The sequence below is a fragment of the Stenella coeruleoalba genome (assembly GCF_951394435.1).
Source record: "Stenella coeruleoalba genome assembly, chromosome: 6".
Classification (NCBI taxonomy): domain Eukaryota; kingdom Metazoa; phylum Chordata; class Mammalia; order Artiodactyla; family Delphinidae; genus Stenella; species Stenella coeruleoalba.
Window position 1 is genome coordinate 109620691 of NC_137151.1, and position 12832 is coordinate 109633522.

Consider the following 12832-nt stretch of genomic DNA (forward strand, 5'->3'; position numbering starts at 1 on the left):
TAGTTACCCAATGTGGGTTAGATGACCACTCCCAGACCAATCATCTTTGGCAGAAACATGGCTGCCCAGGGCCTACCCCAGGGTGTGAGGATGGGTTGAAGGAAGGAGCTGACAAAATTTCCCTGCAAGATTGGCCAAAGGTGTTCCATACACTCACTGAATGTTGGGCTGAACTTCTGCATAGAGGTAGGTCAAGGTGTTTCCCACAGACAAAGTCATAATTTTTTCTCTGAGGGAATTTCCTGGTGGTCCAGTGGTTAGGACTCAGTGCTCTCACTGCTGAGGGCCCAGGTTCAATCCCTGGTTGGGCAACTAAGATCCCACAAGCCGCATGGCATGTGCAAAAAAAAAAAAAATTGTTCTGTGTATTTTATGGTTGCTCTGGGAACAGAATTTCTTTCTTTCTTTTTACCATTTTATTCTTTCAGTGATATATTGGAAAGTTACTTATTTTAAAATTTCTATCTCATATCTAACCTCTATACTGAGCTTTAATTCTAAGCATCATCCCTAGTTCACACCATCATCTCTTGTCTCTACTATAGCAACAGCCTTCTACCTAGTCTCCCTTCTTCCAATCTGTTCCCCACTCTGAAGCCAGAGTGACTTTCCCAAAATACAAATTGGATCATGTTACTCTTCTGCTTAAAGCTATCTACAGTTTCCTATTATGTTCATGTTAAAATTCTCAACACTAACGTGGCCTCCATGACCTGAGATTTGACCCCAGCTAACTCTTCAGCTTCATCTTCTGCTAAGCTGTCTCTTACACTCTAAGATCCCAATGCTATAAGCTTTTAAAAAGCTCATCTAAAGGATCTTGTTCCCTCTTATCTCCAGGTTTTTGTCCTTGTTGTTTCCTCTGTCTGGAATACCATCTCCTTCCATCCCGCTCCTTTCTCCCTTGGCCTTCACCTAGCCAACATCTACTCACCCTTCAGGTTTTGGCTTGAATAACACTTGTCAACTCCAGAATGGGTGTACCTGAAATGCACTGCCGTATTACCTGGTAGATCCTAGTCTATGCATGTATCATCCCGTGACAGGCACATGGGAGGACACTCAGTATGTTGAATGAAGGAAGGAAGGAATTGAATGGACTCTCTTGGGTTTTCTGGAAGGACTGTCCAAGCCAGCTTGGTGATTTTCACTCTAGGTGAAACTGACTCACTTCCCCCAAACATGAGACTCAGGCCTGGCCCATCAGAACAACACATACCCTGCCCTGGGCCACAGGTCAGGACTTGGCAGATAATCCAAGTCAAGGCAATCAGGCCCAGTCAGAGATGAAATTAGGCCTTCTGCTTGAGGAACCAGGAAAAAATGGTTTTAATTTTCACCAGCCTTAGAGCTGTAAGAATGTAAGAAGCAGACACAGGGAAACAGAGCCAAAAGTTGGAGAGGGAGAGGGAGAAGAGAAGAAGGCTGGCTCCTCATTTCCAGCTGTAGCCTGGTTCTGTCTCCATTTTGGAGGACACTGTTCAACTCTAAGTTTATTTCACCTGTTTACTTGTCCCCATGCCCAAACTTTTGGGAAAATAAGAGTGCAACCAAGCCCACGCATGAGGGGCCAGAGAGGCATGTGAGAAACAAAATGTGCTGAAACAGAAGGTCTCAACCTGGGGCTCCCTAAGGTAAAGCAGGACGTCAGTCCAGTGACTCTAGCTTCATTCAAGAAATATTTAATAAGCATTCAGCATATTCTAGGCATGTGTTTTTCAAAGTGTAGTACATGGATAATCTGTCAGAATTCTCTCCTACACTTCCTACTAAATCAGAAGCCCTGGGGGCTCAGGAATCTGCATTTTACAGCAGCTCTTGTAGGTGATTTGGATTCACACTGAAGTCTGAAAACCACAGGCACTGAGCTGGGTGCTGGGGCCTACCTAACACAAAGCAAGGCAGACGTGGTCCCTGACTTACCAGTATATTTATGTGGGGCAGGGGTAGGCAGGGGAGTGAGGGAACAGCTGATTACAATAAGGTGATACAGTGCTAAAACAGAACCAGGGAGACCACAAGAGAGGCGCTTAGCTCAAACTGAGGAGGGTCAGAGAAGTCTCACAAAAGAACACCGAAGCTAAACTTGGAGGAGCTACAGCCCTGAAGAGAAATGTGTATTTCACAGAAACAAGGGAGTTGTCAGCTCCTGGAGAGTAAGTACAGCAGTGGCTGCGAACGAAACGGCTAGTCGGAGAGTGTAGAGTGAAAAGCGGACGAAGGACCCAATTGTGAAAGACCCCAAAACACCCCATCCCTCCAAGATGTCATCGGTCCTTGCCTTCGCCTGCCGTTTCGCCCTTCGTGGAGGTAGGCCCGCGCCCAAGAGAAACCATCCAGCCTCCAGCCTAACGCAACAAGAGGTGGGGTGTGATCGGCTCTTCCGGGACGCTCCCCCGCCCCCCGGGGACTGCGCTGGACGTGCCCGCCCTGCGCGACGACGTCAGCGCGCCCGCGCGCGCCAGGGGAGGAGTGGGAGCTGCGGGCCTGGAGGCGCTGACGCTCCGGTAACCCGGGCTGGGCAGTGGGGAGGAAGGGGTGGGACAGCGAGTCCCCCCACAGTGGGGGGTCGCGGTTTGGACCCGGAGCGGGAACCCTAGAGGAGCTCAGCATCGCTTCCTCTACCAGCAGGCCCCGTCCGGCCCGGCGATGGAGTTTCCGGACCTTGGGGCTCACTGTTCGGAGCCGAGCTGTCAGCGGTTGGGTGAGGGGGTGAGGGGCGGAGCAGGCGGGAGGCGGGGCCGGGCGGAGACGGGCTTGGAACTGCAAGTGGCGGGAAGGGTGGGCTCCCGGGCTGGAAGTGCCCGAGGGGGGCGGGGCTCGAGGTTGGGGCGTGGCTTAGGAGATAGTGGACTAGGTCAGGGGTGCAGTTCACTGCCAGTACTGCGGCGTTTTCGTTCCCCTGAGCGGAAGGCTTGAGTGAGCGGGAAGGAGGTCGAGGTCCCCCTGGACCTGCAGTCCAACCCACTTCCTGCAGATTTTCTGCCGCTCAAGTGCGACGCCTGCTCGGGCATCTTTTGCGCAGACCACGTGGCCTACGCCCAGCATCACTGTGGATCTGCTTACCAAAAGGTGAGGGGGCGGTCTGCGGGTGAAAGGGGGCGGATGGAGGATGGCATGCAGAATCTCTGGAACCCCTCTGCCTCCCATTTCCTCTCTTTTACTGTCTTTCTGAGGCTCAGTGCTGGGAACATTGTTTCCTTTTGCGTTTATGGGGGGTCATGTCCAGGTTCTTTCAGGACCAGAGATTTGGCTGGTTTGGGAGTAGGCCACAGACCGACCCCTGCTCCCTGACTGTAGGATATCCAGGTACCTGTATGCCCACTCTGTAATGTGCCTGTTCCTGTGGCCAGAGGGGAGCCCCCTGACCGTGCTGTTGGGGAACACATTGACAGAGACTGCCGCTCTGATCCAGCTCAGCAAAAGCGTAAGGTAAGCGTTGGAGGGGTTCACCATGGTCACCTGGGACTACAGTTGCTTGGAAGTCTGTACAACTGTTAGGACCAGATCAGAGGGGATCAGAGTCTCAGCAGAGACAATCCTCCCTACTCCACCTCAGATCTTCACCAATAAGTGTGAACGCTCTGGCTGCCGGCAGCGGGAAATGATGAAACTGACCTGCGACCACTGTGGCCGAAACTTCTGCATCAAGCACCGTCACCCACTGGACCATGATTGCTCTGGGGAGGGGCACCCCACAAGTAGGGCAGGGTAATTGCAACCAAGTCATCTACTTGCCTTTGGGACCATCCCATCCTTCTGAAACTGACTCAACCTCTGTCATTATAGTGGGGAAGCATCAACCTGTCCCCTTTGGCTAGGGAGTCTTTTTATTTCCTTTGAAGTGCATGTTTTCCAGACCTTGTGGAGGAGTTCCCCTCCAGACTTCCTTGGTCAGGCCAGGGAGGAACATGCAAGCTGACCGTGTCTGCAGGCATGCCAAGAGTGTCTCTTCCCTACAGACTGGCTGCCATCTCCAGAGCACAAGGCCTAGCTTCTTCTACAAAGACCATCCCCAGCCCAAACCAGACCTTGCCTTCATCTACCTCTGCCAGCAGGTAGGCCTGCCTGTTTCTCCTCTTCCTTTTTTCCCTTCACATCTCTGACCTCAGCCTCTTGAATGTCTGCCATAGAGCCACAGCTCAGTCTCCATCCCGGACAGCCTCTCCAGTGATTGCTTTGCAAAATGGCTTGGTGAGTTGGGCAGGGGTCAGATGGACAGAAGCAAACCCAACAGAGAGTAAAGTCCAAGGCAGCTGGTCTTATTTTTCCTTTTGCAGAGTGAGGATGAGGCTCTGCAACGAGCCCTGGAACTGTCCCTGGCAGAGACCAAACCCCAGGTCCCAAGGTACCTTCTCTCTGGTGAAAGAGGGTGGGACGTGGGCAAGGGCTCAGTTTGGAGGGAGGTAGGTGGGACCACTCTCATCCAATGCAGGATAACTGTTAGGAACTTGGGCTCACAATTAAGCTTTTGAACTACAGTATGTGACCTTTGACAAGTTCTCTAACCCATTAGTCTTAACGCACTCTATAAAATGGGGACAGTACTAATACCTTATAGAACCCTACCTATGAAAATTGAGATAATACTCACAAGTGCTCAGCACAGTGATGCCTAACAGATGAGATGCTCACATTTTAGATACTGTCATCCAGCTTAAGCTGTTCCTCCCTCCCAGTTCTCAGGAGGAAGAAGACTTAGCTTTAGCACAAGCACTATCAGCCAGCGAGGCAGAATACCGACAGCGGCAGGTATGAGGATGGGGTAGAGACAGGCCCTGCGCTGGGAGGAAGTAAGGAGTTTACGGGGGGTTGGGGGGTGCTCTTCCAAGTAGTAGAGTTTGGGAATGGTGGTTATCCTTGTGTTTTCAATATGACTCCAGCCCATGCTGAGCTCTGCAGTGAGGACTGTCCCCCTCATTTCCTTGACGTCGAACCCTGTCTTCCTCTCCTTCCCCTCCCCTTGCTCCAGGCTCAGAGCCGCAGCTTGAAGCCGTCCAACTGCAACCTGTGCTAGGGCCTTGGGCTTGGGGAGGGAGGCTCAGCTGAGGAGGACTGTGGCCCTCGCATCTCTAGGGTCCACAGGGAGAGGAGGCCCGGAGCAGCCTAGAGTGAAGATGAGGAGGAGTGACGTGGAGGCCACCTGCAGGGAGCATCAGGAGAAACAGCTTGTGGAGCTGAGCCTACAGATGGCTCTGCTGGCCTCTCCAGCTGCATGGGAGAGAACAGCTCTGAACTGTTCCCTGGCTGGGCCCTGGCCAGACCCCACATGGCCCCCTGCATCTTGACATCCACCATATACTGCGGCTCCCCCCACATGTAGGGGGCTGGGAGGGGGAGCTAGAAAGAATAAAGAATCTTGGCAGTCAGTAAGACACCAAAGTGGTGTGTTTCTTTCTCCTCTCCAACCAAAAACAGAAGAGTCCTGTCAAGAATGCTCAGCTGATCTAAGGGTGGAGGCCCATTGCAATCCCCCACACCAGAAAGTCACAGTGATCCCAGCTCAGTCCACACTTTTATTTCCCCCAAAAGTGCTTTTTTGAAAGGCCCCTTTCCTTCACTATAGCTAGCACCAAGACCAGGATGAAATATGGCAGGGAAGAGGGGTACAGTGTTATTTCCCTCGGCTATGCTCTGGGAGGGAAGCATACTTTTGTTACCAGGCCTTAGTCTGGGGCTTGGTGTCTTCGGAGACTTCCTGTCCCTGCTGCTGCAGCTGCCACATGTCAGCATACACCCCGCCTCGGGACAACAGAGCCTCGTGCCTGGGCCAAGGAGAAAAACATAAGTCCCAACCAACTATCAGTTTTACCCCAAGAGTCCTCGCCACTAGTCTATGAGATGACAGGGAACTGGCGAGGGAGATCCTTCCAGAAAGCCCTGGGATTCCACAACCTTTTCCTGGGGCCCTCAATTCAGAGGCCCTTCCCTATTCATCCTACTGTGTCCCTTACCGTCCTCTCTCCACAATGCAGCCATCCTTGACGACGAGGATCTGGTCAGCACTAACCACAGTGGAGAGCCTGAGAGGTCAGAGATCAGTCACCTACCACACCACCAGTGTGGGCCCCGCTGCCCGCTGCCCGTCCCGTACCTGTGTGCCACCACGATGGTGGTGCGGTTGGTGCAGACTTTGGCCAGAGAAGCCTGGATGGCCCTCTCATTAGATGTATCCAGCGCAGATGTTGCCTACAGAGAGGGACTGGGTAAAACTGCCCCGGCCACCCAAGTCCCCAGTGGGAGGAGGATGCGAGCTGCTGGCCAAAGCCTCAGGAATCAAAAAGAACCTGTTTTGCGCTTGAAAACTGCAAGGTGTTTCTGTGAAACATGGATTTGTGCTAGCTCTCCTAGATGGAGACGGTGCCCAGCAAGAATGGCTGGGGCACGGGTCGGGGAGGAAGGAGGGGAGAAGGCACTCAGGGCCCTCACCTCGTCCAGCAGAATGATGTCTGGAGCCTTGAGAATGGTGCGAGCGATGGCGACACGCTGCTTCTCCCCACCGCTTAGCTTCAGTCCCCGCTCACCCACCTGCGTATCGTACCCTGTGGAAATTGCCTACTTCCCTCAAGTCACAGTAATAAACTTGTTTTCTGTGACCAGATGGGCAAGGAAGAGGTGGAACCGAGGTCAGAGGGAGTAACGGGACTGAACTGGGCAGGAGGGGGACTCTGCAGGGGAGGCTCACCTTCAGGGAAAGCCATAATGGTGTCGTGGATGCCTGCAGCCTGAGCCGCAGCCTTCACCTCATCGTTCCCAGCCGTGATGCGGCCATAGCGGATATTGTTGGCAATGGTGTCATTGAAGAGGACAGTGTCCTGGGGCACGACTCCAATGTGAGACCGGAGAGAGACCTGGGTCACCTGGGGCCAAAAGACCATATGCTCTGGCCTCTGAGACCCACCCAGGCCTGGAAGGTAGGATGGGATGGTGGGAAGCATATGGGATGAGAGGCCCTGCGTGAGAATCCTGCCTCCACCTTCCTAAACCCTAGCTGTGCAGGCAAATCACTTAACCTCTCTGAGTCTGTTTCCCCATCGATAAAGAGAAAATACACTTTCTCTCCCTGCTTCCCGGGTTGCTGCAGATCTTTGTGCCTCATACAGCACCATACCACTCATTCTCATGGCTACTTTTCTTATGCAGGTCGTCTACTGCTAGAAAGGCTGAGGTCTCCTGGCCCAACTTTCTGCAGGGGTGACAGCTCCTCCACCACTCCCTGGATGCCCAGCACCTGCCATTCTTTCACACACAGGCCTCTAAATTACAGGCTTCTCCCAAGCATCCTTACCTGTGAAATGTTCTGCCCATCTATTCGGATGCAGCCAGAGCTGATGTCATAGAAGCGAAAGAGCAGGCGCAAAATTGTGCTCTTCCCTGCTCCTGATGGGCCCACCTGTTGCATAAGAAACAAAGGGAAAACATTCTAAGGCCCATTGGCTTTTAAATCTTTCTCTCCAAGAGGCCACAATGTCCATGGAAGCTGCTACAGTCACTCCAGTAACCTGGCATGACAGGGCTAACTCCACAGCCTTGGTCCCAAGCTACCACGGGCACTAGAATAAGGGAAGCTCAAGGAGTCTGGGCCAACTGGCTGGGTCTCCTCTTACCAGGGCCAGTGTCTGTCCAGGCATCACGGTGAAGGACACATCCTGCAGGGTCTCCCGCCTGCAAAGAAGGATGGGCATGCTCAGCAGGCCTGCTTGCACTGCCAGGGGCCCCCTCCGACACTAGAGCCACTACTGGGCCCTGCCCCTCTCTTGTTCAGGCTCTCTTTCCAGGTAGTGGTGGGCTGAGAAGCAGGAAGGAGGGGCAGGAAGGCAGTGTGTAAATTGACACCGGAAAAGGGGGCTGGGGGACAGTGAAAGGGGAGGGGCTCACCCATTGGTATAGCTGAAGTGCACATTCTCAAACTCAATCTGGCCCCTCTGAAAGTGAAGGGGCCCTGCTCCAGGAAGGTCCTTCACCTGGGAGAGTGCCACCAATGTGTGCCATTACAGGCCTGGTATTCTCCAGACACAAAGAACGCCACGCAGGCTCCCGCTCCCCACAAACCCGGCTCCTGTCTCCTCACTCACTTCTGTCTCCTCTTTTAGCAGGTCAAACATGTTCTCCATGTCAATGAAGTTGGTCTGGATCATCCTGCAAGAAGAATGCTGGCTGGAGCTCCTCTGAGGAGCTGGAGAAATAACAGTGCACCCTGAACAGGTGAGGGCCAGGGTCAGGTTACCTGTAGTAGGTGCCAAACCAGTTGAGGGGCATGTACAGCTGGATGATATAAGTGCCAAACAGCACAAAGTCCCCAACCTGTGGACATCAAGGGAAGAGGAGTCACAGGAGGCCTGCGGGCTCTCACCCTGCCCAGTGGCTATCACCCTCCCTGCTTCCCACCCAGGAACCTGGTGGCCTAAACAAAGACCCCGGTCCCCTCATCCCCAGGCCCAGCACAATTCCCTCACCTGTAGCTTCTGCTCACTGACAAAATATGCACAAAGCAGGGAGCCAGAGAGGAGCCCAAGTCCAATCACCAGGTTCTGGGTCTGATTTAGCAAAACCAGTGAAGCACTTGACTTCCACTCCAAACCCTGGGGCCACGACATGAGAGGAAGGAATATCACATACATGCTGACAGTCACCAAATCCCAACCTGGCCCTGGGCACCTTCAACCTCACAGCCCAAATTTTACTCCTTTCTGTCCTGGCAATTCCACAAGGCCAGGCTGTTGCTCTCAGTAGGCCTCCAACTAGCATCCTCACCTGATATTTGATGATGGCCTCGCGATAGCGTTCCACTTCATAACTCTCCGCATTGTAATACTTCACCTGATGAATTCAAACCACCGCTGTTCCACACGGCCACAGCTTTCAGCTCAATTCCCCATCCTTCCTCCCTAATTGTAAACAGCACACCTCGCACCCCCCAGCTGCTTATCAGCCCCAATGGTCCCAGGCACACTCTTCCACATCTCCGAGCCTCACAACACTGCCACCAAGGCCTCTGTTACCGTCTCAAAGTTTAGCAAAGAATCCACAGCCCGTGCCCGGGTAGCATTCTCCTGTGTGTTCATAGCACGTCGAAACTTCGTTCTCCACTCAGTGACCACAATGGTCAGGGCTAGAGAGTGACAGGAGGAGGGAGAGGGAGAAGAAGAGAGCAAGACATCACTCCCAGCAGCGGAGACCATGTGCATGCCTGCCGCTGGTCACATGCGCGCTAACCCTGTGCTACAGCCCAGGGATCCAGATTCCAAAGGGGAGGGAGTCTTAAGCTCCCTGAGGGAAGGGGCTGTGTCCAAGACCTCACTGCAGGCTGCATAAAGCCTGTGTGAAAACGGTTGTGGTGAACAAATGAACGCAAGCTGCATGCTGTTACAAAGATGAGGTTCGTCCTTGACTCGCATCCACAGTGGGCACCTAATGTGACCAGGATGCCCTTCCCCAGCCCTCCCTCCACCCAGGGTGAGCTGAGCTTCCCTCAGCAGAGGAGGCTCACCCGTCATATTGGAGAGCAGCAGGAGGCTATGCGGGTCCACTGATCTACAGTCTCCCAAAGCTGGGTCACCTGAGTGGGAGCAGGGCTCATGCCCAAGGGAGTCCGCAGATAGTTCAGGGAGGTGGTTTCACCAAGCAGCACTCACCGAGGTAAAGACTCATGCACAGGAACACAATGAGGCCAAACCAGGCATTGAAGAACATGCTGAAGTAGATGATGCCAATGATGATGTCGGCCAGCGTGGGGATGACATTGAACACCAGGTAGCTAGGAGGTAAAGTCAAGCAACGAAGAAAGGTTTAAGGGCTCGGAGCCAGCAACTCTCCCTAGGGGGTTTCAGCGTAGTGTTTTGTTTTCAACAGCAACAGACTGGAATCAAGCTAAACGCCCCTTAACAGGTAGATGGCGAAATAAACCATAGGATGCCCAAATTATAGAATGCTCTGGATCAATTATAATGAATGAGGAAGATCTTCATGTGTGGGTTAGAATACATCTCCCTAACATTTTGATAAGAAGGCCATTCTGAGAATGACGTCTACGTCATGACACCATTCATTTTAGGAAAAACCTCCACGATACCACATTAGTTCTGTGAGTCTGCATGTCTATATGTAAAAAAATGCAAAAAAAAGCAGAACTCAACATACTGAATGGAGTGAGAACCTCTGGAGAAGTGAGCGGAATTCAAAAGAGATTTGCTCTGTCTTCTTTATTTGAATTATTACGAGAGCACGTGTACATTAAGTTTACAATTAAAAAAAAAAAAGAGGACAGAGGAGCAGCTCCTCAAGCTGGGTCTGTTCTCCTGACAGCCCCTCCACCCCTGCGTCTCCAGACCCGCCCTCCCACACTTCCTTTCCATTGGCTTGGCACCTGAGCAGCCCCGTGACACTGGATGTGCCCCGGTCCACGATCCGCAGCACCTCCCCCGTGCGGCGCCCCAGGTGCCAGCGCAGCGAGAGCTCGTGCAGGTGGGAGAAGAGGCGCAGCTCCACCTGCCGCGAGGTGAACTGCTGCACCCGGATCCATAGGAACGTGCGCAGGTTGCTCACGAAGCCTGGGGGAAGCCAGGGGAGGCCTTGGTAGGGCTGAGAAGCCTGAGGACGTCATCCCAGCAGCAACATGTGAAAGGTCTGAGAGCACCAAGGGGCCTGGGGGAAGGACGCCTGTGGGAGAAGGGAGAGGGGCCAATACCAACCGAGGTGAGAGCGGAGTCCCTCATACCTGTACTGCCGGTGCCACCCCCCTGGAGGAACTTGAGGAAGACATAGGTGATGACAGTCCAGACCAAGGAGCTCCAAGGTGCCTTCTGGGTCAGCAAGTTCACTATGGAGAAAACGAGTCCGAGCCCACTTATGGACCCTAGAACCCTCTTCAGGAGAAACCGCCCCAGGAATCAGCCACAGCCTCTTTCTGACCACCCAGCTCCCAACTCTGTCCCACTTCCCTAGGCTAGTCCACTGCACCAACCAGGCCAATGAAAGACCAGAGTGCTGAGCTGACAACCCTTCTCCCCCTCACCTATGTCCCTGTAGAAGATGGGGACCAACACGTTCAGTCCCCGGTCCAGCCCCATGAGCCCCAGGCAGATGAGCACAACGAACTGCAGAGCTGGACTCCCTCGAGGCCACAGGTAGCCACTCAGTAGGCGGAGTTTCCTGCCAAGGTCTTGCCAGGTAGACCGTGGTGGCCCCTCTGTTGACTGAACCTAGGATGGTGAAACGCATAAGGGAGGGAAGCTCAGAAATCAAAATGAAGCGCACTAGCCAGAAAGCCTCTAGGGAAAATGTATGGGATTACAGCTCCCAGGTAACGGTAACAGACCAACAAGCTATCCCTGATGGGGTAGAGCTAACAGGGCACAAACTGAGATTTAGGAAAGAAATGGGTTTTTATGGTGGGAAGAAATGATGACAGAGAATGGAATTAAGATAGATCCGAAGTTTCAGAAACTGAGGTGTACCTGGCTCCAGTCTACATCTTGATCCTCTTCATTGACCCGCAAGGTGTATGACTGGGGACGAAGTCCAGGGGCCCAGAGCCCCAGGACAAAAAGCCCTCCAGAGACCACATACCGCAGCACCCACAGGCTAAACTGAACCTAGAATTAAACATATGTGGGGAGACTATCAACGAGGGCCAGAATCCCATTGTTACTACTTATAACACATCTGGGGACTGGGGTAGGGCACACACCCAGGTCCTCCTCAGGGGCCCAGCATCTAATAGGCTTTTAAAAAAATCCACAGTGACTCAGCACAGCCACTCCCCACCAGCTGGCTATCAGCTCCCAGCAGCGCTGGCCCCTCCTTTCTGTCCTTTTTTAGAGGCATTCGAAAGCATGGAGCCAGTGTGACCAGACATGCCATCTTTCTTCCCAGCACCCGCTACCCATGCTTCCCCTCCCCCCACGAGGTCACTCACCTGCTGGCTCAAGTTCGCCCTTGCCCACCACCATTGTGGGCTGTTCCAAGACACTAGGGCCAAGTTCTCGGCTGCAAAAGCCACAGTCCAGAGGAGCAGGAGACCCGGGCTGTGCGTGAACTTGATCCAGACGCCCATTGCTAGCTTCTGCCGTGCCTGGCTCCGTTCCACCACGAGCAGCCCCAGGCCACAGGCGCTGGCCACAGTCCCCAATAAAGACGCCAGCAATAGGTAGCCTGGCAGTGGGGCACCCTGGGCAGCGGCCACCCGGCCAACCAGACCGGCTAGGGGCAGCGCCACCTGAAGTGTGGCCAGAAGCAGCTGCAGCACGTAAGGAGCTACGCGAGGGCCGGCCGCCCAAGACACCGCGTCAGCGCCACCTGGCCGCTCCGGACGTTTGCAGGGAAGAACCGGCACCAAGGCCAGAGCCCCCAGGCCCATCAGCGTCGAGGGTACAAGCGTGAAGAAGAAGCAGGGGCTGAGGCCACCCTTCGCCCAGACCGGACCCGCGGGTCCTTCGGCCTCACAGTAGTTGCCCACAGTCACCATGGCAATGCGTGGCCGCCGGCCGAGGCTGAGGGGACTGAGGGACAGGAGAACTGGACCGGCCGCTCGGGGCGGGGCGCGGAATCCCGGGTATCTCGGGTCATGGAGCCTCGGGGCGCTAAGCCGCGGGGGTCGCGCGGCAGGGACGAACGTGGACCCGGCCACACCACCCCCTCGCTTCGCGCACGCGCCGCCGCCACGCACTCACGCCGGGCACGTACGCCGTCTCTGCCGTCCGCCCCTAGCTCGCGGCCGGGGACCCTCTGGCCAAGTCGGGGCCCACAGGAATGTTCAGCCTCTGCCTCCAGCCGCTCTCTTCCGCAGCAGCCCCGCCCACCAGGGCCGCTCCCAGCTCCTACCCAGGGCCCC

At 54.3% G+C, this 12832-nt stretch overlaps 2 protein-coding genes across 7 annotated transcripts; one reads left to right on the forward strand and one right to left on the reverse strand.

Moving 5' to 3' along the window:
* The first annotated feature begins 2462 nt into the window (after positions 1-2462).
* Positions 2463-5360, forward strand: ZFAND2B (zinc finger AN1-type containing 2B). 5 transcript variants are annotated; one of them, XM_079924072.1, is made up of 10 exons: positions 2463-2507; positions 2632-2704; positions 2978-3072; positions 3301-3432; positions 3560-3711; positions 3963-4058; positions 4113-4194; positions 4281-4348; positions 4680-4752; positions 4973-5360. In XM_079924072.1, exons 2-10 carry the CDS (start codon positions 2650-2652, stop codon positions 5015-5017), a joined length of 798 nt encoding a protein of 265 aa, XP_079780198.1. In that variant the 5' UTR covers positions 2463-2507; positions 2632-2649; the 3' UTR covers positions 5018-5360. The 5 variants fall into 5 exon arrangements, with proteins under 5 accessions (XP_079780198.1, XP_079780199.1, XP_079780200.1 ...); XM_079924073.1 differs by having other exon boundaries at positions 5077-5360; XM_079924074.1 differs by having other exon boundaries at positions 4134-4194.
* Positions 5361-5512: 152 nt separating this feature from the next.
* ABCB6 (ATP binding cassette subfamily B member 6 (LAN blood group)) lies at positions 5513-12829 on the reverse strand. 2 transcript variants are annotated; one of them, XM_079924071.1, is made up of 19 exons: positions 11918-12829; positions 11457-11594; positions 11015-11201; positions 10718-10819; positions 10367-10550; positions 9636-9757; positions 9003-9112; positions 8755-8820; positions 8457-8582; positions 8228-8304; positions 8076-8139; positions 7879-7964; positions 7608-7665; positions 7289-7393; positions 6686-6860; positions 6430-6542; positions 6095-6189; positions 5955-6023; positions 5513-5765 (listed from the first exon to the last, which is right to left on the reverse strand). In XM_079924071.1, exons 1-19 carry the CDS (start codon positions 12464-12466, stop codon positions 5657-5659), a joined length of 2535 nt encoding a protein of 844 aa, XP_079780197.1. In that variant the 5' UTR covers positions 12467-12829; the 3' UTR covers positions 5513-5656. The 2 variants fall into 2 exon arrangements, 1 of the variants encoding a protein (XP_079780197.1); XR_013828685.1 differs by lacking the exons at positions 5513-5765; positions 6430-6542 and having other exon boundaries at positions 5959-6023.
* Between the last annotated feature and the right edge of the window lie 3 nt (positions 12830-12832).

Coding starts and splice junctions, on each gene's coding strand:
- ZFAND2B (XM_079924072.1), top strand. CDS start 2,650: ATGGAGTTTCCGGACCTTGGGGCTCACTGTTCGGAGCCGAGCTGTCAG. Junction 3,433..3,559: donor CAGCTCAGCAAAAGCGTAAG/GTAAGCGTTGGA, acceptor ACTCCACCTCAG/ATCTTCACCAATAAGTGTGA. Junction 3,712..3,962: donor CACCCCACAAGTAGGGCAGG/GTAATTGCAACC, acceptor TCTTCCCTACAG/ACTGGCTGCCATCTCCAGAG.
- ABCB6 (XM_079924071.1), bottom strand. CDS start 12,466: ATGGTGACTGTGGGCAACTACTGTGAGGCCGAAGGACCCGCGGGTCCG. Junction 10,820..11,014: donor CATCTTCTACAGGGACATAG/GTGAGGGGGAGA, acceptor TTTTCTCCATAG/TGAACTTGCTGACCCAGAAG. Junction 7,394..7,607: donor CTGGACAGACACTGGCCCTG/GTAAGAGGAGAC, acceptor CTTATGCAACAG/GTGGGCCCATCAGGAGCAGG.